Raw genomic sequence first — 26,670 nt, forward strand, 5'->3', positions numbered from 1 at the left:
GGAATTTTTGGAGGCTATTGCAATGTTGAAAGTGGGATGTCTATAATGTTTGAACATTGTTTGGAGCATATACCTCTAACAGGCAAGAATCATGCTTTTAATAGCTTGTTCTAGTTAAATATACCAGTTAAGCATGGCCTTGAGAGTGATATCAGCTTACTCTTATCTTGAAATCATGCTCTTAACCTGCTAGGGTTCTATGTTACTTGAGCAACACAAATATGAAATGCTCTACTACGACTTCATTAGGCCTTCGTCAGGAGCACATTTGCTGTTTGATTTTCAAATGGAGATGGTGTCAAATTGTTGTTAGTACATGTGTCCTAAGGGAGCATTAAAAGAGCCTAGGAACCATTTTTAACTTGTTTAGCTCGGAATATGATTCGCTCGTTCGTTGCATACGACCAAGGTGTGCCGCGGCACAAGAAAGTTTGGAAAACATAGTTCTGGATTTTGTCTTAGCCCCCAAATGTTATAGGCTGCAATTAAGCTCCAGTTCGATGATTCAGCTTCGAGATCACCCAAGTAATTCATCCCTAGCTTTATTATTAGACCTCTAGCCTTATTCAAGTCAAACCTATCAAATTCTAGAATACGAATGGACCATAAAGTCAAATATAAAGCAACAACTTCAAGTTATTGAACAAAACTCTCAACAATTAAACATTTTACAAAACAGGACTGAGGACACCCCTCAGTCCTCATTAAAAGACTAATTAAATCTTTTCGGATATCCAATCGACATTTTTTTTTTCATCCCATAAGTGAGCAATTATGCTTCCCATATCAAAATAAAAATTTCCAATTCATCCATGAACAACAATTCAATAGCCATAAGACAAAACAATCACTCCAAACTCCCCAAATTTTCGTTAATTCAAAAATGGAACTTGATTTTTTTAACAAAAGTAAAATAAAAATGATGAGATGAGAGAATATCTTGTTATCCTCGTGTATTGTTACTGAATAAAAGGTTCTTTCAGTTGAAAAAACACTTCAATTCCATTTTTTTGTGTTGTTGTGCCTATATATGAAAATTTATACAATTTTTGTGGATAAAAATCGAGCTGATTTTGATTTTTATCATTATTGCTCCCCAATGACGCTTGTGCTGCTCTCCTCTCCCAAATGTCTTATTCGTACGACAATATCGATCTTTTTTTTTTGGAAACATTTCCTCCTATTTTGTATCTATCTACGTCGTTTATTTGTTATTATTGTTGTTGCTTGTGCATATATATAGACATACTTTTTTTTTCTTTCATATATGTTTTATGGATGTGAGGCTTCTGTGTATATCGAGATATTTCTTTCTTTCTTTTTTTGTTGATAATAAAATAACATGACGATAAATAATCGATAAAGAAAAGAAGAGTCTCGTTTTTGAGGAGATGTAGGAAAGATGAAGCATTTTTGAAGTGCTTTGTTTGTTGCTGGGGGTGGAATTTTGAGGGGGATGTAGGCTATATCTGATGTTTTTTGAGTCCGGTAAGAGGCTGTTGATAGAAACAGTGTAGCACTTGGTATTGGCAATTGGCAAAAAATGGCCAGTGATAGAGCAAGACGTCAATCGAAAAGCCACGAATTACAGCTCATCTATCGCCAGCGGATGAATGAATGAAAACTGGATTTTATCGAATTTGACTGCATGTCAATGCATCTAGGGGACACTATAATTGGTCTTTTCTATGCTGGGTGCCTTTTGGAGGTAGTTAAGCATCTTAATGATCCAATTTCAATCAATAAGATGCAAAATATGACCTCAAAAGCACAAGTTGGTTAGTCAATTCAACCCCTGGCACTTTGACAGCTTGATTCTTGCTTGGTGCTCAATTCAAGTCAAATTCGACCAATTAATCGAATTTTAAGGAATGTAGGATATTTATGTAGTTTTTAAGTCTAGAAGGCTGGATTTTTAACGAATTTGATTCACGCAGTAGTTAGAGTCACCCAGGATGGGTTGTCTCTGTGTTTAGAATTTTCTTTACTTTGTAAAGAATTTAATTATGCGATTTCAATCAATAAGAAGCAAAATAACACCCTAAATAGTACAAGTCGGTTAGTCAATTCAAAATCCGACACCTGGACGGCGTGACTCTGGCATAGTGTCCAATTTGAGCCGAATTCGACCGATTAATAGAATTGCGCTATTGAGGACACCTAAACGTTCTAATTTTAAACTCAAAACATTCTAAAACTCTGACAAATTTCAAAAAACTCTAAAATCTAAACAAATTACATCAAAGCTTTCTCCCCCATCAACATTCCATCCCCAGTACAAGTGCCATCCTCAAAGTAAAGTAAATGTCGTTGACAGTAAGAATAGAATATAATAATAATGGTGTAACAGAGAAAAGCAAGAAGAGAGTATAAAAAATGTAAAAAAAGGAAGAAGAAGAAGACAGCAATTTTTTTTGTAGAGCAAAATATCACTTTTCTTTCATTCTTTCGTTTATGATGATGATGATGACAATGGTTTTATTGCTGTTACCGTTAACTATGTTAGTGTTTGTAGGTACTTCCGTTCGTTCGTCAACAAGGAATCAAATAAATATTAAAATAACATGAAAGTGCTTTACATTCTGATACTTCTCACTTATTTTACTCTCTGTGTTGACGAGACAAGTTGCTGTGATGGCTGTGATGATGATTTAGCGCATTTTTTTATATATATATTGCTGCTTATGTCAGCTTGATAAATTCTTGGATAACAGTTTTCTGGTTAGCATCGCGAAAAAAGCATTTTTGGATTGTTGTGGGGAGCATCTGTTTATGAAAAGTTCATGAACGTAAATCCTTGACATTTTCAAATAAACTCTATAAAAGATTTTCATTCCGTAAGCTCATCAAATCCTTCAAGAACATCAACATCATTCACTTGATCTTGTAAAAAAAAGGAAAAAAAATTCACTCAAGTCAAACCAGATTCCATCTTCCAACTTTCAGCTGGCAAATTTTCAATAAATAAACCATTTTTCCTCCTCATAAAATAGTAGAAAGCTCCACGCTTCCTTTTTTTTCGTGTGCATGGCAAAAAAAAAAATTCTCAGTTCAGTTGAGTGAAAAAAATGTGGCATTTATTAAAGTCCATGAAAATTTATTATTTTATTCAGAGAATTTCTTTTTTTTGCTGTTGCTGTACCGCGTTTTTGTAACGTCGACGTTCTTCATAAATGTATGGAGGAACAGGCTGAATGCTCAAGGCAGTGAAAATAAAAGTGAAGAATAAGAAGAATAACATGAAGGAATAAAACAGACACGTGAAGATGATGAAAAATTGGAGATTGGGAGGTTAAGACGCATTTTTTGGGTGACTTTTTTGGAGGATTATAAGGTTGGGTTCCTAACAGGCAAGGAGCTTGCTCTACAGATTGTACAGATTGAACCAACTTCTTACTTCCATTGCTGTGGCGCAATTCCACGTTTAGATAACGGCTGTAGACAGTTCTATCTTTCGATAATTTCTGCCAGTTCGGGACGAGATTGTAAATCTTAAAAATACTAGATAGGCATGCTCGTGAGTATTGCTCTTAGCTTATTCTGCTCCTAAGAGCATTCTCTTTGCCTTCTAAGCAGTGTGAAGCAATATTTCAAATTTGGTCCTTAAAACAAGGCTTTGAGGCTTCTGAGCTAATTTATGGCGCCTTTCATTCTTATTTTGTTCCGCTGTTTAGTGTTGGTAGCAGATTTTGTGGGTCTTAAGCAATAATCTGGTTACGGAGGAGCAATAGAGTGTCAAAAAGTCGTTAAGTAATTAGTGAATGATCCTCATGCCATTTGAGACTCAATTTTATGCAAATATTGACCATATTGATTGATGAACGGCAAAATTCCTAATTTTGTAGCTTCTAGACGATGAACCTGAGGTCTTTTCCTTTGTATGACTCACTTAGTGATCATATTATACTTAACAGTACCCATTAGTGTTCAAAAGTGGCAATTTAACATACAGACTAAGAATTTGTACAAACTACTTGACACAGTCAGCAACAGAGTCAAATAGAAAGCGTATGGTGTAATCTAAGCTACACATACTCGATTTCACTCTGTTATGGAGTCACTTTTGGACCAGAATCGGTGAAATTCAGCCTCATGCTAGACTCATGATGATCTGAGACCCAATTTTTTCGCGTTTGTACCTCATTTGCCTTCCAGAATAGGAACATGAAAGCAGTAAATGAACAAGTATAACCAACACTTCCCATCCAGCCACCATCTCAATCCAATCTGCATCCACAAAATCCCTCAACTCTCTGCAAAAGCAAAATCTCAACCATAAAAACAGTCAACAGAAAAAAAAGCGCAGATTAACGTCAGGATAATACAATATTTCACATTTTTATCTTCACCCATCTAGTGTGCTCGATCTACCGTAAAACTCCTTTTTCCTGCCTTGCGTCTCCATTTAACTGTGCCGCCTTAAAAACGACAACAATATTCGCTTTTAATGTGTTATTTTTTTTTACAAAAAATAAATGTGTTCATAAAAAAAATACACAAAATGTGAAACGAAAAGCTATAATTTTTTATATAAATTCCCCATTTTTTTGCGTTCAAATAATAATTTTTTTTATGTGATGTGAGATTTTTTGTGTGCAGGAGCAGTTTGATGTTCAAGAATAATGTGATTTGAAAATTTCAGAGCTGGTTGAAAATTAGAACTCGACTGATTTTTAGGAATCTTTAATAAGAGTTGAAGATTGATGACTAGTTTTGAGGATATATGACTATTTTTGAGGTTATAAGACTAGATTTGAGACAATGTAACTAAGTCTAAGTTTAGCATGACTAGTTTAATCAAGGCATTGACACACGTTTCATCCGGATGAAAGGATTCTTCATCTCCATACAAAAATTTCATCCGGATGAAAGATTGTATGGGCCGGATGAAACTGAAAGATTTTGGGCCGGATGAAAGCGGATGAAAGATTTGTATGGGCCGGATGGATTTAAGTTTGTATTGAAAGCGGATGAAAAGTTTATATGCTCGCCGGATGAAACGGATGAAAGATTTTGAGCATCGTTGAAAGAAGATGAATGATTTTAAATAAATTTTTACTTGAATATTTTTAATACAAAAATCACATTTTAAGTTATTTTAACATATAAATATGAGAATTTTCCAAAGTTTTTCTTCAATTATGAGAAAATTAAGATAACAAATAACAATTTCCATGATTTTTCATCCTTTTTCGTCCAAAAATTCGGTTTTTCTCAAAATTTTTCACCCTAATATAAGAGAACTGATGTTAAATTCGGCTCATCCTATGTGTTTTTTAAATTAGTATAGAATATTGTAGTCGAAATTGGCTTTTCCAAAGATTTTTCACCATAATACAGAAAATAGAGGACAAATATGGCTTTTCCGAGGATTTTTCACGCAAATATAGGAAAATCATACCTTATTTTGGCTTTTTGAAGAATTTTTCGCTCTAATAATTTAAAATCGAAGAAAACTATGGCTGACATGAGGTGCTTAATTTAGGAAAATTCAGTCAAAATTTGGGTTTTTCAAGGATTTTCCATTCTAACATAGGAAAATTGAGTACTTTTCACTCTAATAAATGAAAATTGAGGCAAAATTTGACTGTTTTAGGGATTTTTCAGACAGATATAGGAAAATCGAAGCCTTAATTGGGCTTATATGAAAATTTTCCATCTTAATATAGGAAAATTAAAGCAAAATTGGCATTTTCGAGGGATTTTTACCCTAAAAGAAAAAAATTGAGGAAAAATATGGCTTTTCCGAAGGAACTTTACTCTAATATTTGTACAGAATTTTTTTCTTGTTCCAAGAGTTTTTCACCGTAATATAAAAAAATTTGACAAAATTTGACTTGTTTTAGAGTTTTTTATTCATATACAAAAACCGAGGCAATAGCAGCTGAGGAATTTTCATCCTAATACAGGAAAATCTAAGCAAAGATTAGGGTTTTTGAGGATTTTTATTCTTGTTAAGAAACACGGCTATTTTCAACATTTAGCGATGACTTCATAAAATCCAATTAGTTATAAAAAATTTAAGCCAGTCCATGCATGTTAAAATGTAGTAAAATATTACCAAAACTCGATCTTAATTTTAAACTCGGCGAATTCTTTCCTACACTTTACAAAATGTGTAGAATTTGCAAAAACTTTTTTTAAATAACATCATTCTAAATAAATTAAAATAATAATTTACTTCATCCAAGGCATTAATTCATCCGGATGAAGTGTTTTTTTCTTTTTCCATACAAAAATTTCATCCGGACCAATTTGTGCTGAGTCGGATGAAAGCGGATGAAAGAATTATATGGGCCGGATGAAAGCGGATGAAAGAGGATGAAAGATTTATATGGGCCGGATGAAAGCGGATGAAAGGCTTATATGGGCCGGATGAAAGAAGATGAAAGCGGATGAATGATTTGTATGGGCCGGATGAAAGCGGATGAAGAGTGTCAATGCCTTGAGTTTAATGCATGGTTATTTGACTAATTCAAAAGCTGTGTGACTGGTTCAGAGGTTGTGAGACTAGTCTTGAAGATTCGCGACTTGATTTAAGTTTTTGTGACTGGTTAAAAGCTTGTATGACAATGTTCAAGATTATTTTACTACTTCAGGGGTTGTGTGACTACTAGGGGTGTCGATTACAAATCCCAAGTATTTGGGATTTGGGGTATTTTGCAAGGATTTGGGGTACCCCAAATACTTGGGTTTTGGACCCAAGTACTTGTACAAATCTTCTCTCTCGTATTATTATTATATTTTTTCATAATTATGGAAAAGTTCTTCATAATTTTATTATAACTAATATTTTCTATATTTGGTAAGAAAAATTGGCCAAAAAAAAACTACCCATTTTTTTGCCTTGTTAAAAATGCATAAAAAATTATATATGAAAATTTGAGTTAATTTACAAGTAAATTTCAAGTGGAAATTCCAGAACTTTTTCAAAATGTAGGAAAATCCAGTCAAAAACTTATTTTAAACTTATTTATTAAACAATTTTCCAAAATTTTCACTTTTATAAATGAAATTTTGAAAAGCCATAACTCCAGGATTTTTCAAATTCTTAAATGCCAAAATTGCCATTTTTTGCAATTTTAAGATAAATTTCTAGAAACAATTTGAGAAAATTCAAGTGAAAAATCGCAGTTTTAAGATTTTAAACAAGATTTAGCAATAGTATTTAACAATATATGGTTAAAATTTCAGCGTTGGCCTAACATCCCAGAAAATGCGCCTATTTTACTGATATTTTGTTCTTATTTGGGATTTGATTTGTACAATACTTGGGGTCCTATTTGGGTAGTTAGTGTACAATAAAACAAATAATCGACACCCCTAGTGACTACTTCTGAGATTTTAGGACTTGATTTAAGAATGTATGACAGGCTTTAAGGTAGTGTAATAATGTTTTGAAGGTAATATGACTTGTTAAGTGGCTGTTCGACTAGTTTGGAGGTTTTTTGATTAGTTAAGGGATTGATTGAATAATTTGGAGGGTTTTCTGTATAGTTTAGAGTTCATTTGAATAGATTTGAGTTTGTGTGACTAGTTTTGAGGATTATTGACTAAATTTGAGGCTGCTTGACTGGATTAGAAAAAGACTGACTAGAATTGAGACTTTTTGGCAAAGTATGTGGATTTTTAAATAGACTTGAGAATATGTGACTTGTTTAGAAGCTGTGCGAATGGTTTTGAGGTTGTGTTATTAGTTTTAAGGATCATTGACTAGATTTGACACTGTATTACTAGATTTGAATTTAAATGACTAACTTGGAAGTTTTGTGGGTAGTATAGGGGTTGTGTAGCTTTATATGAAGTTACGTGACTTGCTTAGAGACAATGTGCCAATTTTTGAGGTTATATGACTAATTTCAAAGCTATATTTGAGCTTTATGACTAATCAGGACGTTTTCCGACTAAACTCAAATTTGTAAGACCAATTTTAAGCTTTTCTGATGCTTCATGACTACATCTAAAAGTACATAACTAACTTCAACTTCCAAAACGCTCCCCCAAAACTCATTACTTCACTCCTATTCATAAAAATTTCTCAATTTATTCAAAAGCACAATAATATTTCACAAACAGTTCCAATATTTTTTCACATTTTCTTTCCTCAACGATATTCAAACGGAAACTTTTCTATTTTTTATGTTGATTTTTTATTAAAATCATTGGAATCGAAAGAAAATTTTTACAAATTTAGGTTCTCGTCTTTCTTTTATTGCTCGCACGTTTGTTGACATCGTTTTCTGTAAAATCTTTTGGTTCCCTTTTTCAATAGAAAATTTCAGCCTGAAAATTGTCTTTGTTATTCACGTCATCCACCCACACCTTTAAATGTCCCATTTTTGTTGTTGTTATGAAAAAGTTACATAATAAGACATTAAAAAAAGTAGGTGGAAATGAGAATCATAAAAGATAGTTAATAAGATTAATGATACAAATTTCACCTACAAGTGCTTATTTCGATGTTTCATTTTGAATATTTTTGAGTGCGAAAATAATTTATTGATTTTTTTTTGGAATAGATTGGGGGGAGTTTAAGTGGAATTGGAGATTACTTGTGCTTAGTTGCTAGAGGAATTTTTATAATTTTGGAGAATTTTGATAGGGAATTTATGAGAAAGTTTAGTAAAGAATGTTCAATAAAATGTGAATTTCGAGATTCTGTTGAATTTAGAGCCAACCCGAGAAGCACAATACAGTTAATCGATCCTAGATCCGACATCATGTCACGCCAACTTTAACAAAATTCTAGATTTAAGCCGGATACAGCATCAAGTAAGAATCAAAGCATTATGTCGGATTAAAATCGACACCGACACCAATTAATAGTCATGCCGACATGAGGTCGCTTTTTCGATTAATTAACCAATTTGTGCTGTTCGAGGAAGCAACTCTCCTGTTCCTGTTAATGTTTAATATCTTTAAAAGGATACAGCATGGCTCAATGTCGACTAAAATCGTTTATTGTTTAATCGACTCAAGATAAACTCAAAACGGCTCTACTTAACTGAATCAGAGATAACTTCATGCTGTTATGTACAGAACCTGCCAGGGGTATCTTCCATGATGAGCGGGAGTTGGAATTTAGGGCTCAAACTGGCAACGCATCCTTGACCTATAACTGAACCTACAACATTGCGCTCTTTCTAATGACTATCTTTAGCAGGATCAGAAATCTCAGAAAAATCAGTGAAGCTTTTCAAAAACTCGAATTTTCCAGAAATTCCCAAAATAACTCAACATTCTCATCCATCCTCAATTCCCATTAATTTCCCAAAAGTCCAGAATGTTCGCCTCTTAATCCATCTTAAATGACTTCATCACTTTCTATTTCTATCCTTCAACCCGCTCACACTCTCAAAATAGAACAAGCCATCCTACACTCCCACATCAGCCTTAATAACAAAACATCCATTTACTCCTCCTTGTTGCTACCATATTCCTGTAGTTAGTTACAATAAAAACCATACTGACAATTTCATTTCACATAAACAGCATGATATAACAGCACATAAAGTTATTCATCCTTAATTTGCAGTAACAACAATAATATAAACATGATAAGGAATTAAGCGTCCCGGTTCCCTGAGCGATTTTTACAAGGCAACACGAGAAAGCTGTGCATTAATCATAATTTTCTGTATTTTTTCTTTTTTCATTCTTTAAATGTTGAAAGCCATAAAAGTAGGTCGGAAAATCTCACTGGAATATTCATGTCTCCAATGTTGTGAGCAATCAATGACTGGAACAAAAAATAAAAGCTTAATGAAATTTTCAAAAGAAAGTTTCTAACGTCGTAATTTGTTACTCGTTGTGTTTATAGCTCGAATGGAAAAAATAGTTTTATAATTACTGTAACTTTATAGAGCTGTAAATGGGTAAATTTTTGTCAATGGAAAAATGGGGATTTGTGTCATTTGGGAACTAAATTTGTCAGATTTTTTAACTCAATTTTTCAAAAAATTGTCACAAATTTCTCAACTTTTTAAATCTATTTTCAAATTTTAACGACTTTTTAAACCAATTTTTGAATTTTAACGACTTTTTCAATGAATTTTTAAATTTTAACGACTTTTTAAATCTGAATTTTTCCGAAATTTTAAATCTATTTTTGAATTTTTCTAATTTTTTAAATCAATTTTTAAATTTTAACGACTTTTTTAAATCTATTTTCAAATTTTAACGACTTTTTAAATCAATTTTTAAATTTTCCCAACTTTTAAATCTATTTTTAAATTTTAACGTCAATTTCAAACTTAATTTAATTCATAAAAATCCCAAATTTCATTATTCCTATTAATTCCGCGATCTTTAACTTCAAAATTAAACCATAACCTCAAAATAATAATTCTAAACAGATTTCACAACACATTTTCAACTAATTTTAAATACTCATACTCAACCTCCCATAAAAACCTCCCGATGCGGCTTATACACATAAAAAAACAGTCTTTTACTCAACAACGAGTGAAAAACGTAAAATCAATAAAAACAGCTTAAAGCTGCAGAGCGCAAATTAAATTTTTAACCTCAAGCATATTGTGGAATTGGATGTTGATAAGAAGAAGATGTGAAATGAAATTAGGATCATATGCTTCCCTCGTGACGCAAGAAATTACATTAAGGCTATATGCATGCTTTTTTTAAAATTAATGTGGGATTTCAAGGTAGAGGATGTTAAATTTGATATCTTAAATAATATGCTGTGTTTAATAATTTTTTTTTTGGGGAGATTATGACTGGGGTGGATAAAGGAGATGATGATGGAGGTAGTAAGGAAGTTGTAGATGTTTGATAATTGTATATACGATGGTTAATTAATGGGTTGGATTTGAGGTTAATTAAACATTCATTTGGAGTAATATTGAGCATTAAAATGCAACATTCGAGGAACTTTGATTGTAAACTGAGTAAAAATGACCAAATGTGAGAAACAATCAGCAAATGTGAGCAAATAAGACCCGATTGAAGCACAATTGACAAAATCTGAGCAAATATGAGCAACAGAGACCAAATATCAGCAAATATTATCAAATTTGAGCAACAATGAGACAGTTTGAGCACAATTTACCCTAATTTGAACAAAATTGAGCAACAATCTCCAAAGCGTGAGCAACAATATTCAAATATGAGCAAAAATGATGAAATGTAAGCAACAATGATCCAGTTAAAGAACAATTCACCAAAATATGAGCAACAATGACTTAAATGAGCACAAATTACCAAAATCTGAGTAAAAAGTCCAAATGTGAGCAACAATCAACGCATGTGAGCAATATTAACCCAATTAAAGCCTATTATACCAAAATCTGAGCTAATGTGACCAAAAATTACTAAACATGAGCAAGAATGAACAAATTTGAGCAACAATAAACCAGTTTGAGCGTAATTTACCCAAATCTGAGCAATAATGAGCAACACTGTTTAAATCGTGAGCAACAATATCCAAATATGAGCAATAAAAATGAAATGTGAGCTACAATGATCCAATTTGGACACAAATCATCAAATTCTGAGCAACAATGTCCAAAAGATGAACATCCACGTCCATAAATTGATCAAGTCTACCAAAAAGTCCTCAAATTTACGCATATTCAGGTCATTCAACACCCACATCCTCATCCAACCCACTACAAAAATGTCTCATTCATTTGGTAATTCAACAGTTTTTCCATTCACATGATCAAATTACTACTGCCAGTCGTCAACCCCACACATATCCAAATCCTTTTTTTCCACATATATCCTTCAATATTCACATTTTTGTGACTTCTTTCCACTCGATACAGATTTAATGCCATGATTCTCCATATCATTTTCTCCAATTCCCAACTTATACACCTTAATCTCGATGTAATTCTTCGTATCCATTTACAAATATGGTATGAATCTATATCATGTAACGCAAAAATATGAAGAATCTTCATTCCCCAAAAGAGAATCATCACCCCAAAAAGCACATACGGTAAGATGAAACCAAACAATGTCAAACAAAAATGAGAAGAAAAATGAGAAGTTTCGCACATTTGCAAACCACCTTAATGTCCTTGGAAATTGTTACTTTTGGCACCCTCAATATCATACATATCTGTATAAGATACAACCTGAATCATTTACATAGCATTTTTTTTTTCTTATCTCTCATCCTGAATTCATACTTTATTATTACTCCTTACTAATGTCACCCAAGTCACCCCCCACCTCATCATCATCATCATATCATGCTTGTTGTTGCTATACTGACTTGGGAAAGTGTGAGGTGAGGTGAAAAACATTTAATCTATACACAAGAATATTGAAGAAAATATTATCATTCAAGTATAAAGTATGTTCATCAATTTTCTTTGCTACTGCTGCTTCACAGTCGTCTCTCCTCTTAGAGACATTATTTCTTTTCGTAAATGATACGGTGATATCTTTTTCCATCCATCCATTCAACCATGACTTTGCGCGACTTTATGCTAACAATATTTTTTTTTTATTTTTTGCCTTGGTTCTGTACACTTCATTGACTTGATTATACTAATACTTTGATGATGGAATGAAAAAACCTTTTTTTCTGTCTTCCTTTTGTGTTAAACTTATCTGATAAAAATGTATCGAGATATGGTGGAATGAAAGGAAGTTTGAAAGGTGGTGAGTTACAGTGGAGGGATGAATGAACTCATCGGAAGGCGCCTTTGGATGCTTTAGAGTCTAATGAGTAATGTGGAAGAAGTTAGTTTGATGATGATTTTGATCAGTATGATGAGTATTAAGCATTTTGCGTCGGTGTCGTAAGGGGGGTTGCGTTGTATTTTTGGAGAGGACGTAGTTAGGACCCTTAAAATATCATGGAGATTGACAAAAGCTAGTCCTTTTATTTCTTGTTAGATCTATATCACTCTATGCGACACTATCTTGATGTGCAGCTGAAGTTTATGGTTTAAGGTACATATCCGTACTCTTACTTACTTCCTTGCTGATCGTACATATCAATTGTAATGCATTACCTCCCTCAGACGTCGCAGACGTCTCCGAAAGCTGACTCTATCCAAATGCCAAGCTATCCAACATCCAGTCAAACTGCCTTTCACACCACTTCTTCCTCAAAAAATACCTCAAAACTTAAACCGCATAAGCAAAAAAAGAAAATCCACAATATCATTAAATCTTTAAGTTGATGATGTTTCTTATGCTGTAAATCCTGATAGCAATGAAAAGCATCAGCAGACAGAAAGTGAAAGAAGCATGATTTAAGTAATAATCATTCCATGTTTCATGTCTGTCAAGTTTAATTAACACACAGCCAAAATTTAATTAGTGCAAAAAGGTATTTTCTATTTATATCCAACAAAAAAAGAAGGAAGAAGATAAAAAGTTGGAAAGCCGATGAAAAAATATGTACAAGTAAGTTAAAGCGTAAATTAATATTTCTTGAAATTCTCCATCGTCTTATCACCAACATCTTGCGGCAATGTTTTTCCTCTACTGTAATTGAAACACGATGAAAATGAGTGTATTTTGAAATTGTACTAGATAGCGGCGAGAGCAAGCAAGTATGAGAGAAATTGAAGATGAAGAAATGGAAAATAAGCGAGGAAGAAAAATATTTCGAGAATGTTTACACAAATTTTATAGTAAACAAGTAAGTAAAATATTACTCAAATATCATGATGTGGTATGCAAGGGGTGGGAGTGTAGATATAGTGTTTGTATCGCTTATTAAAGATTCCGCACTTAATTATAACTTTATTAAGTCGAATTAAATTTCAAAAAATTAAAAATTCAGATTATGATCAAACAAACTTGAATGTTGTTGTCAGTCATTAATGGATTCAGATCGAGAATGTTATTGGAATGAAAGATTTAACTTTATCATTATGCAGAGCTTTGAGTCGACTGCTAATGTTCATGAAGTCGAATCGATGAGAGTGCATATACAAAAATTCGATGCATGCCTGCAAAATTCGAGTCAATTTCAAGCTCTAAAACCATTAAATGCCCAGACATTCAGATTTATAACTTACTCGAATGATACAAATCGGTCAATCAACTTCAAACATGCATTTAGGGGTGTCGAGTACTTGGGATTTGGGGTATTTTGTAAGGATTTGGGGTACCCCAAGTACTTGGGTTTTTACCCAAATCCTTGTACAAATCTTTATAAAATAGATTTTTTTTTTTGGAAAACCCAAATAATCGACACCCCTACATGCATGACTCTAGTTTAAACACGCATTCAGTTTAAATCCAATACCATGCCATAGTCATGCTTGCCTAATACCGGTTTTGGGATCAATTAACCGCTATTCGGATTTAATACTTATTTATCTGGTCATACGCATCAATTGTGATGCAAGTCATCCCAAAGATGTCGCCTGAAACCAGCTCCATCTCTGGCTACCGCTTGCTAATTGCCAAAGAGCTGAACCTAACATCTGAATCAAAATGAACCTGAATGCAAGAGATTTCCACAAATTAAACTTGTTTAGACTGAATATGGTCGATCATGTATCAATATTGACATTAGATTCTTAGTAAATATCGTATTGTTCTCTTTGCTAGACATGGTCTTATTGTAGTCAAGTGCACAATTCATTAAAGGAAGTTCGGATAAAACGAAGCCCTTAGCGGGGTGGAGGAGGGGAAGGGGATTACAATTTTGTTACTGTGTCCGAATTTTGGTTCAAAATATTGTGACAATACGTTACGATGCGGGGAGAGATGGCCCTAAAACGCGATTTCAAGTGCTACCTAATACCTGTACGTTCTCTTAATTGAGTAAAATGCAACCACTTCTACTCCCTCCACCTCTTCGTTCCCCCAAAAAATCTTTAAAAAAAAGTTCAAAATTCTTCATATTTCACATCATTCGCTTTCATCAAAAAGAACTTTTCTTCTTCTTTTTTAATTCCTCCTTCCTCTTCTTCATTTTTTAAGAAAATTTCACTGACTTCATTTCATAAAAGTAAGAAAAAGCAAAATGAAGAAATGAGCGGAACAGAAAATGTTCTCACACGCGCAATGCAGTTGCTGTGGGTGCTATGGTATGTTGTATGTCAATGACACGTGAAATACATGCAATATTAACAATGTATGAATCTTTTAAAAGGAAAAGTTCATTGAAACAATTATTTAATCAGTCAGTGATTCAAGTTTTGCAATGTTTCGCTTATTCTCACTCATTCGTTGTCGGTTCTTTGGACTTTTTGTTGAATGTTTATTTAAGAAAGTAAGACGAGGGGGTCCCTTGTGGGGAATTTGGGATGATTTTGGTGAGATTTTTGTAATTATCAGTCTGGATTTTTAAGATTGTTAATATAAAGTTTTTAAACTTCGCCAAAATTATTGAAATTATCGGCCGATTTCTGCACAGAAATCTCGAAACTTTTAGCCGATTTCTGCACAGAAATCTCGTAACTTTTAGCCGAGTTCTGCAAGAATTCGGCAGAAATCTTGAAAATTTAAGTCAACTTTCGCTAAAATCTGACAGAAAACTTATAAAAGTCTTAAAATTTATAGCCGACTTTTTTTAAAAATCCGGCAGAAATGTGGAAGCTTTAGGCCGACCTTCGTCAAAATCTGTCAGAAATTTTGAAACTTTTGACAAAATCCGACAGAAATTTTGAATCCGAAAAAAAATGTAGAAACTTTAACTCGACTTTTTCCAAAATCCGGTAGAATTCTTGAATTTTTTAGCCGAATTTTGCAAAAATCCAATAGATTTTTGACTGATTCTTTGAAATCTTTTGCTGATTCTCATAAAACCTGCCAGAAATCTGTCCGAGTTTTGTAAAATCTCTCAGATATTTTAAACTTTTAACAAAAATCCGACAGAAATCTTGAAACTCTTAGCTTATTATGTTCGCTTTTTAGGGGGAGAGGGGGGGTCTAGGAATTTGTAACAGCCTAAACCAAAAAATGGACATTTTTAACGAGGGGGGAGGGGGGGGGGGTCTAGAAATTCGTTTTTTGCGTAACGTAATAAGTGAACGGCCCCTTAGCAGAAATTTGCGAAAGTTCCAAAAAAATTGGAAAACTCGGCAGAAATCTTAAGATTTTGAAATAATTCATGTCAGATCACCCAGAATTCCGTCCGTCTTTTGACAAATCTCTCAGATTTTTTAAACATTCTAACAAAATCATTCTCATCACTCAATTTCCTCATAATTCCATCAGAGAATTTAAAATTACATATAAAATTGAAATTGTAGATTGAAAGAGAATCATAAGCAATTCAGACCATGATGAATGTAATCATCTACACATACAAAGAATAAATCATAAAATATACTTACCGACAAAAACTGATGTTGAATTATGCTTTGGTCCATACGGACACATTGCTTGTCCAGCTTTATTTTTCTCTAACACATATTTAGTTCCCGTTGTGTTGTAATAATGACACACTGGCCGATAGGCATTTGTACCACATGCCAATAACGTTCCCGGTTGTGTGACTGTAAGAATTCGAATATAATTCTGACATGATTCCTGAAAAAAAAAGACAAGACAAAATAAATTTGACATCAATATATAGAAATAACAATGTATGGATGTCGATTGAGACTGGCACAGCCAACGGTAACACATGAACCAATTTTTATTGATTTTGGCACGACTTCAAAAAATTGTTATGCTTTGGCGAGTTACTACATTGTGCCAATACAAATTCAAGTGAACACGAATTCAATTATCTGTCGAGCAATTTGTCTTATTGGTTCTCATTCTACTTAATGCAGAGGTTTTTTCTCCTTTTGGTTGTTTTTTAGGATGGGGGATATACACATACACATATATATGCATGAATAGATAAAAGGAATGCTCCATATACTTTACTATTATTATGTATTTCTGTTATAAAGTGTAAAATGTGTACGATACTATAACATAACAAGTTCAAAGGATAACGGGGTGCTATAAAATGCTTGGATAGTGTAGAGAATATGCATAACAATGAGAAGTAGCCACTCAGACAGTTGTTCATGCTTCTCGTTGAAGTTTGCATTTTTTTAGAGGATTTTATGCAGTTTTAAGCACAAATTTATGTGTATTTTTTAGATGGAAGCGTTAGTTGATGTTATGTGATGCATTTCCATTGGGGTTAGATGTTGATGGTTGATGGTTTTAAGGGTTATTCAATAGTTTTTAGACGAAATTTATAAATGAAATTTTGAAATTAATTATACAGCAATTTGGATGAAAAAAAGTTTATGGAAATTAAATTGAAAATTACAAAAATTTAAGTAAAAATTTATAAAAATTAAAACTGAAATTTGGAAAAATTTAAATTGAAATTTGACAAAATTAGCAAATTTTAAATTGAAATTTAAAATAAACTCAAATTGAAATTTACAAAAATTTAAATTGAAATTTACAAAAATTAAAATAGAAATTTGACAAAATTAACAAATTTTAAATTAAAATTTACAAAAACTCAAGTTGAAATTTAATCTAAAATCAAATTGAAATTTGCAAAATCTTAAATTGAAATTTTAAAAAAAAATTATTTTAAAATTTACAAAAATTTGACTTTGAAGTTTTGAAATAGAAATTCAAATTTTCAAAATTGCAAATTAAATTTCAAAATTTAAAATTTGAATTAAAAAAATTGAATTTTTATATCGAAATCTTTTTATTAAATCTTTAATTTTAAATCTTAAAAAATTCTTTTTTTCAACAATTTAAAACTCCACGAAGCAGCACAACCTTCTGAGCATTCCAAGATAAGTTCTCAAAAAATTCGTGTTCATTCATGCTGTGTATATTATATCCAATAAAGTTAAAATGAGACACAGACAGAAGGAGAGAAAGTTTGTTAATTTCACTTTATTACAATTTCATGTGCTCGTACTCGTTATCATTTTTTATTCTCTGTTCCTTGTGCTTTTTAAGCCATCCTGATTTAGTATCGTACACACATAATATTGCATATATTTATGTTATGTCGAGTGCGAGATGATGTAAGATGGTAAGGAACGAGATAATTTTTAATTAAACATCCATGTGATGTACAAAATGTTAATTCTTTTAACTTGCTGTTTTTTTTTTTTTTTGTTGTGAGAGGAACAGGAAATTTAAAAAATATTCCATTAGCAGGTATGAAAGAGTGTTTGAATGGAAGTCTATAATATTACGTTTTATGAATGCTGCTGCTGCTGCTGGAGATGTGTTGATAAGAATTTTATGAATTTAATTTTCTTTCAGTTTCTTCTTGTCCATGTTATAACACACTTAGTCTGATTTTTAATAAAATGTTGAACATTTAATTTGAAATTTGTAAAATTAATTATTTTTGAATTACTAAAGTAAAATATTGAATTTTAAGTTATATACTCATAAAAAAAAGTTTTGAAAATCTATTTTAAAATGATTTTGAAAATCTTGTTTTTAAATTAAAAATCTTTAAATTCTTAAATTTTTAAATTTTCTTAAATTTTTAAATTTTCTTAAATTTTTGAATTTTCTAACTTTTTTAAAATTTTCTAAATTTTAAAATTTTCAAAAATTTTTAAATTTTCTAAAAATTTTAAATTTTTAAATTTCCTAAATTTCTTAGAACTTTCAAATTTTTAAATTTTTGAATTTTTGAACTTTTTAAAATTTTTAAATTTTCTAATTTTTAAATTTTTTATTCTTTTAATTTTTTGTAATTATTTAAATTTTCAAACTTTCTTAATTTTTAAATTTTCTTAAATTTTTTAAATTTTCATAAATTATTAAATTTTTTTTTTTCAAATTTTCTTAAATTTTTAAATTTTCTAAAATTTTCTAAAATTTTTAAATTCTATTTCTAAAACAATTTAGGCTTTTAGAATATTCAACAAAAGTTAATTTAATATATTTAAAAATAGTAAAATAAATATTGAAATTTCCAGATTCTAAAAATATCCAATAAACATCAGTATCCCTCATCATACTTGACAAAGGACCATCCCAAAAAAAAAAGTTCTCATACCTTCCATACTAATCCCCATTTACATTAGCAAATGGCATGTGTTACCGTTATCACAATTATTCTACCCAAAAAATATATTACATCCTTATATATACATAGTATATAGTACAAGATAGATGCCTTCTTCTATGCATCGTTTACATCCTTACCTCATCCTTTCCCTTTATTAGACACATCTTTATATCATCTTCTGTCGAGTGCCAAAGAACTCGGTTCTGCTCTGATAAATCATGGATACTTAGATTATAGATAACGTTCCTGTAAAGAAAAAAAATAGAATTTTTTATGAATATAATTGAAATATTAAATTCAGTTTGATTGCATTTAACTTTCAGATTTATTGCTGATTTTACAGTTGGCTGCAAGGAAGTTGTAATAAATTTTTAAGGAAGAAGATTTGAATTTTAAATAAATTCAAAAAAAATTTTAAAGATTCTGCTATAAATTTTCCCCATAAAAACCAGAAAGTAAATTTGTCATTTCATTTACTATCTTCAACCTTATCAATTATATTTCCACAACTAATTAATCATTTGCTTTTTCAACTATGAGAATAAACCAAGGACGAGGGTGTGTGAAGCTTAAATGTAAGAAGTAATTAAGTTTCTAGTTAATATTACTCAACAATGTTATTTAATATATCGTCTTTTATATTCCCTTTTCGTAATAGTTCTACCCACTACTCATTCATTCATTCATCTATCCGTCAGTCCATTAGTTAATTTATTTCATTTATTTTTTTTATATTTTCGTCCTTTATTTTTGCTTATTTGTGTGGAAGGAAGACTTTTTTGAGAAGAGGAATTTTGTTGTAATTTGGGTTTCAAGATCTTGTAAAGTATTTATAGAGAATTGTTGTAGGTTTTAAAAGTTTTATTTTTTAAATTTAAAGTCTGATTTGTGTTTAATTAAATTTATAAAAAATCAAGGGGGAGGAACTTACATTTTTTTCATGTAAATGCAGGTGAAATGCATGTAAATGCATGTGAATGCAGGTAAATGCATGTGAATGCAGGTAAATGCAGGTAAATGCATGTGAATGCAGGTAAATGCATGTAAATGCAGGTGCCATAGAAAATGAAGCAATATATCGGAATTGCCTCGATTTTCCTATAGATGGGCGGAAAATTCCCGGAAAAACCGATTTCGCCTCATTTTTCTTACTTATGAATAAAAACAAAACGATAATAACCAGTAAATTGGTATTTAAAAGTATTCTTGAAAAAGAAAGTAATAGTTCTAAAAAGTCCAATTTTTCCTTGGAATTTGAATGAAAATTCCTCAGAAAAACCGAATTGTTCATTAGTTTTCCTTATTGCCAAGTCAATCGAAGCTTAACCTATCCGCTTAACCTGATCCCTTAAATTTTGTATCAAGCTTGGCCTACCTGAAATACTTTTTAGGGCCCGGTGTGAATATATCAATGTAGGGCTTCTATCCAATATACTAGTTGATACTGGATGTTACTGGATTTTAGTTTTGTGTACTATAGATCTGGAAATTACTGGATCTTATTATTACACTTTAAATTGACTTGGATACACTTTGATGTTTTGTACAAAGTTGTTACGTATCGAATTATTATCAAAGGCAAAAATCCATCACAGATATTACCTTTAGAAAGGAAAATAAATTTGCCTCCTTGTAGGTTTGACTAGCCAAAAACAATACCTAGGCAAAGGCACTGCCTAGTCATAGGTAATAGTATTTATCTAGGTACATCATTTTTTCTCATTTCTACAAAAAACATTATTTATCTACTCAAATCTTTGCTAGGTTTGCTTAGGCATAGGCATACTTATCATAAACAAGTCTATGTAAAGACAAAAAGTATTGCCTTTGGCTATACAAATACTTTGCCTAGGTATAATCTTTGCCTAAGCAAATTTGTTTGCCTTTCTAAAGGAAATGCCTAGACTAAGTCAAAATATAACAAGAAATAGCTAGCCACCTACTCACAGGCATCTATCTGACAATTCTGTGTATTTGAGTATTCTGGATGTACCTGGATCTTATTATATAGTAACCTTGTTTTGGATGTTACTGAAATGTAAACATACCCGAGCAGATATGGACCTTGCTTGATAACAAAAATGTGCATTCTCTATAATATTGAATGATTATAGTCATGTTAACGCTCATTTAGGGAAGTATGCTCATTGTCTGTTAGGGATAATAGCACTAAATGTTGCTGGATAATATTTTAAATCTGTACCAAACAATTTAATCGGAATTATAAAATCTAGTACCATCCTGGATCGTTATTTCCTTCAATAAATAAACTTAAAGACAATTTTCAGAATAATAATAAGACTCAGCAACTTTTAGAATTATTATGAACAAAAACTAAGATCCAGTGACATCCAGCTCGAACAAATAGAGCATAATAAATCTAAATAACATCCAGAATCCTCAACTTTTTAATCTATGAACATCTAGACTCATTATAAACAAAGAAATTATATTTAATAATGAACAAAATCACATACATTTAACGGTTTTTGTGATTTTGAGTATACATATACGTAAATTTTTTTGTATAAAGTACGCATATAAACGTAAATTTATCCAACCCTAATCTACAGTGAAAAACTTCTCTTAAAAATCGAATTTCGAACAAATTTTCTTATTAGAGGAAAAAAATTCTTCAGAAAAGTCGAATTTTGTCATTTTTTGAATCACTAGGTTGTTAAACCATAAAAAAAATCAAATTTCGGCTCCATTTAGTTACCAGAGTGTAAAAAAATCTTGGAAACATTGTCAAAAAGGTTTTAGGATGAATATATCCGTTAAAAATCCAGTTTTATTAAAATGCAGGTAAATGCATGTGAATGCATGTGAATGCATTTAAATGCATGTAAATGCATGTAAATGCATGAAAATGCATGTAAATGCAGGTAAATGCATGTAAATGCAGGTAAATTTTTAAGTTCCTCCCCCTTGTAAAAAATATCAATTTGCAATAATTTTAGAAATTCAACCAAAATTCAAATAAAAATTTTGAAATTAAAAAATAATTTTAATTTTTCTTTTTTGTTTTTTTTTTTAAATTCGAATTTAGATTTCATTTAAAATTGAAATTTATGAAATTTAAAATTTAAATTTAATAAATTAAAAATTTCCAAAATATTCAAATACATTTTAAACAGAATTTCAGTAAATATAATAATTTTGAGAAAATAAAAATCCAGTCAAATAGGTCAAAAAGAATTAAAATTTAAAAAAAAGAAGAAAAAATTTTAATTTGAAAAAAATTGAAGAATTTATTTTAAAAATTAGAAAAGTAACTAAAATATTTCAACTTAAAAAATATGAAATTTAAATGCTAAATTTCAGAATTAAAACTTTGTAATGAAAATAAAAAAAAATTGAATTTCCAGCAATTGAAATAACAAAAAAATTTAGGAATTTAAAATTTTAAAATAACTAAATTTTTGTGTTAATTTTAAGGAATTTAAAAATTTAATTAACAAATTTTTTTGTTTTTTTTTTTAATTTTCAAAATTTCAAAATTTCAAAACTTTAATTTTAATTTCAAAGTTTTAATTTTATGTTAAAATTTTAACTAAATTTTCAGTTCTTGGTTAAAATTCAAATATTTAGTTCAAATTTTAATCTTTAATATACAATTTTAAGTTTTATCAAAAATCTAAATTCTTTGAAACCTTAAAAAAATCATAAAATTTTCTAGAAGAATTTCAATAAAATTTTCTTTTTAATTTTTCATTTAAAAAACAAAACATTTGAACAAAATTTCTTCGAATTTCAATATTTCACAATTTTCCAATTGTTAATATTTAGTCTACAAATTTCTCTGATTGTTGACTTCTCAAAAAACTTTTTAATTTTTCAAAATAGAATTCGCCAGAATTCCTCAAGACATGAAGTCGTTGATTTTACATGAAAACTTGTAATTAAGTCGTTAAATAATTTATTGCGTTGAAACAATTTTGTGGTGTTTCAGAGGAACTTTGCCAATGCCGCTTGTTGTGTAATTAAAATTTTAAACTTTGAGTTTATTTTCCACGAACTCAAAGTTGCCAGTTGTGTCTAAGCCACGTGCTCGAAGGTGGAACACTAAAATAAATATTTAACAAAAGCTCTCAATTTGAATAAGTTTTCATCAACTTAATTTGCAAACAAAAAAGCCCACTGATTCGGAGAAAATTATTTAAAAATAGTTAAAAATTGTCCGCCCAGTCTCGAATGCTTTTCAATAAAGCACCACAAAATTAACTCGATTTTATCCAATTAAAATCGTCTTTTCATCAATTTAATTGAGCATTTATTCTGTTTACATTATATATCCAAAAATAGAAAATTTCTTCCATTTTTAGGGCTAATTTATCATTCAAGTTTTTGTACCCCCAAGACTAATACCTTACTCAACTGTCGAGACTTTGCAAAAAACTATAATCTAATAAGTTTTCATCTATTTTCTTGGCATGTCTGTCTAAAATTAGATTAAGATTATTATAGATTTAAGAATGTATGAACATTTTGCTGATATTATATCCTTTAAGGAGAATGGAGAATATATTTGGAGAATGTGGTGTGGATGTAATAAGTCAAAGCTGTGATTCAATATAAGATCGACAGAGACTTCTGTTGAATTAGCAAACTATTCTGTCAATTTAATCACATATTTTGCTTAAGTACCAATATCAGTCTACCTGTGCGCCTAGGAACACTGGTGTACCGTGTAGAATCTAGAAAATTTACAATAAATCCAAAAATACACGATTTTTCAGATTTGAAGAAGTTCTCAGATTTCAATAGAAAAAGTTGAACAACAGCTAAGAATTCAAATTTTGCACTACATTTTTAGTTTCTGGGACTAGAAGATCATTAATTCGAGTGGCATAATTTGACAAAATTGCGGAAAAATTGCTAGTTTTGTCATTAAAACCAGCAGCCATGGTGCAACTTCGCATCTTATGATTGATGCGGCGAAGGAGTTGTGTCTTAAAAAACACGCATTGCTGTTCGGTCAAGTTCAAACAATCAAAAATGTTTGATTCACTTATTAAATCCAGGGTTGTTAAAGACAGAATCTGGTGTGTTTTGAAAATATGTCACATGTAAAAATGTGTGGATATGTGTGGAAAATGTGTGAATTTCCACACATTTCCCTGTGCACACATGAAATATGTGACATATGTGTACACATTCTGTAAAACAGAATATGTTGTAATAACCCTGATTAAATCTATGAAAATCTAAGATTGAAGATCTTAGAATTGATTTGATCAAATTGATTCGCATTTATTTCATATTATAAGTGTTTAGGCAGTACTATTGGCCTAAAATAGGGTTAAAATTATAAATGAACATGAAATCCAAACAGACAAAGAGCTTGCTGATGAGCAGAGTCACAAAATTGAGCATGCTTAGTCATATTAATTGAATAAACACATTAACATGCTCAATTAGGTTAGTATGTCTATTGTCAGTTAGGAAAAAAGCAGTTGGAATGAACAAAATGGATGCATTAAAGCATAAGGACAGAGCTATGATACGTAACAGATACAGCAACATGAATACTTGAATGATAAGTTGAACACCTTAATCATTTCAAAGAACTCCTAATTTAAACTGAACAAAATCATCGATGTATACTTCACTCAATTTTCCAAAGCAAAAAAAAATCCATTTTTAATTTAAGTAATTTTCCAAATGAATTAATTCCAACGTCTTCAACACACACAAGTCTTGGAAATAAGAAATTTTCCAAAAAAAAGAAATATTTTCTGAATTCATTTGGAAAATTGTTTGATAATTAATACTAATTATAATCTATTACGACATACGACTAAGTTTTGATATATGTCACAAAATTAATGACTAATTATAGACCAAAACCTAATAATTTTCCCTTATTTCCAAGCTCATGTATGTAACTCAAAATAGCATATCAATGCCATTCAAATCGACACAGCACAGAAATGAGCACAAAATGTATGTTTTTAAAATATAAATTTTTTCACTCTACTGCATTTTGCAAAATGTTACGTGCTGCGTCCTCAAACCCATTTTATCCATTTTGTTCATCATAAATTCCGCCTTCTAGTTGCTTTTTGTACAAACATAACGATATCAAGCATGGCACAAAAAAAGAGGAAAAAATTATGTGAGAAAATAAATATTTTCACGCATTTGTACACCTTCGCATACATGCGAGCATAGAAATGGAATAAAAAATTTGTTAGGAATTGAAGCACAATGTGTTGAAACATAAATTTCAATACGACAAGAAAAATGGGAAGAAGAAGGAATAAAAGGGAGAAAAATGATGTTCTATTTGGATTTTTTTGGGTGGAAATTGGGGTGGGACTCATGAATATTCTGGATTTTAATCTAATTATTGGGAAAAGTTGCTCAAAAATCACCTTATTTACTCATAAAAGATTTCGATTATCATCAACTGGCTTAATTTGTCCATCAAGTAGTTCAATATTATCGTCAAGTAGCTCAATTTGTCCATCAAGTAGTTCAATATTATCGTCAAGTTGCTCAATTTGTCAATCAATATCTCAATATTATCGTCAAGTAGCTCAATTTGCCCATCAAGTCGCTCAATATTATCGTCAAGTTGCTCAATTTGTCAATCAATATCTCAATATTATCGTCAAGTAGCTCAATTTGCCCATCAAGTCGCTCAATATTATCGTCAAGTAGCTCAATTTGTCCATCAAGTAGCTCAATATTATCGGCAAGTAGCTCAATTGGTCTATCAAGTAGCTCAATATTATCGTCAAGTAGCTCAATTTGTCCATCAAGTAGCTCAATATTATCGTCAAGTAGCTCAATGTGTCCATCAAGAAGCTCAATAGTGTCGTCAAGTAGTTCAATTTATCCATCAAGTAGCTCAATGTCATAGTCAAGTAGCTCAATTTGTCCATCAAGTAGCTCAATATTATCGTCAAGTAGCTCAATTTGTCCATCAAGTAGCTCAATATAACCACCAAGTAGTTCAATGGTATCTTAAAGTAGCTTGATTTATCAATCAAGTAGTTCAATGTTCTCGTCAAGTTAATCGATTTTTCCGTCAAGTAGCTCAATTTTCCATCGAGTCCTCCAATATTTGTCTTAATTTTCCCAATTTTCTTATCAATCATTTTAGTCAATTTCCCTGTCAAGTTACCATCCATTGATGTTTTTCCTGCCATTTTTCCATTTCCCATCTTCTATTTACTTTTCTTTCTGTATCATAAAAATTGTATATATTTCCATTCAGCTCATAATGTGCGCTTCATAATCAAATAATTACCTTGATGTAGCACTCACACCCACACACATACACACACACACACATTTTATATCATACTTATTATTATAATCGTCATCATATATTTGCAGCAATACATTTATACACACGTTAATGTTTGAATAGCAAGAGATTTATTATCAAAAAAAAAAGGAAAACGGCAACGGCACAGAATGGCTTGATATTTGAGTGCAATAAATTACATTTTGTAAGATAAACGAGTGTGTATATGTTGAGTATTCGATAGGAAATTGTCATGAAAAAGTGGGTTGGTGATATAAAATTGTGGCTTTAAAGGAACAAGCTTTAATTACTGTAAAAATTTTAAGGACGATGCCACAACTTCCAATTATGATGTAATTTAAACTTTCCTTTCGTATTCTCATTTTAAAATTCGAAGAATAATGTTTTTACTTCTCATGTTACTTGACATTTATCCAACAAACTAACTAACCTAACCTCATAT

The 26,670-nt window shown here is 30.9% G+C and overlaps 1 protein-coding gene across 1 annotated transcript in view; it reads right to left on the reverse strand.

Moving 5' to 3' along the window:
* Positions 1-26,670, reverse strand: part of Sema1a (semaphorin 1a) — a 217,783-nt gene that overhangs the window by 50,769 nt on the left and 140,344 nt on the right. Inside the window, exons 4-5 of the mRNA XM_070648243.1 lie at positions 19,087-19,195; positions 16,278-16,473 (exon numbers count right to left, since the gene is read on the reverse strand). Of these exons, the coding sequence (XP_070504344.1) occupies positions 16,278-16,473; positions 19,087-19,195 (305 nt within the window). The remainder of the gene's footprint in view (positions 1-16,277; positions 16,474-19,086; positions 19,196-26,670) is intronic.

The sequence above is a fragment of the Chironomus tepperi genome, unplaced genomic scaffold, assembly GCF_022539635.2.
Source record: "Chironomus tepperi strain 1889 unplaced genomic scaffold, CSIRO-AGI_Ctep_v1 contig_394, whole genome shotgun sequence".
Classification (NCBI taxonomy): Eukaryota; Metazoa; Arthropoda; class Insecta; order Diptera; family Chironomidae; genus Chironomus; species Chironomus tepperi.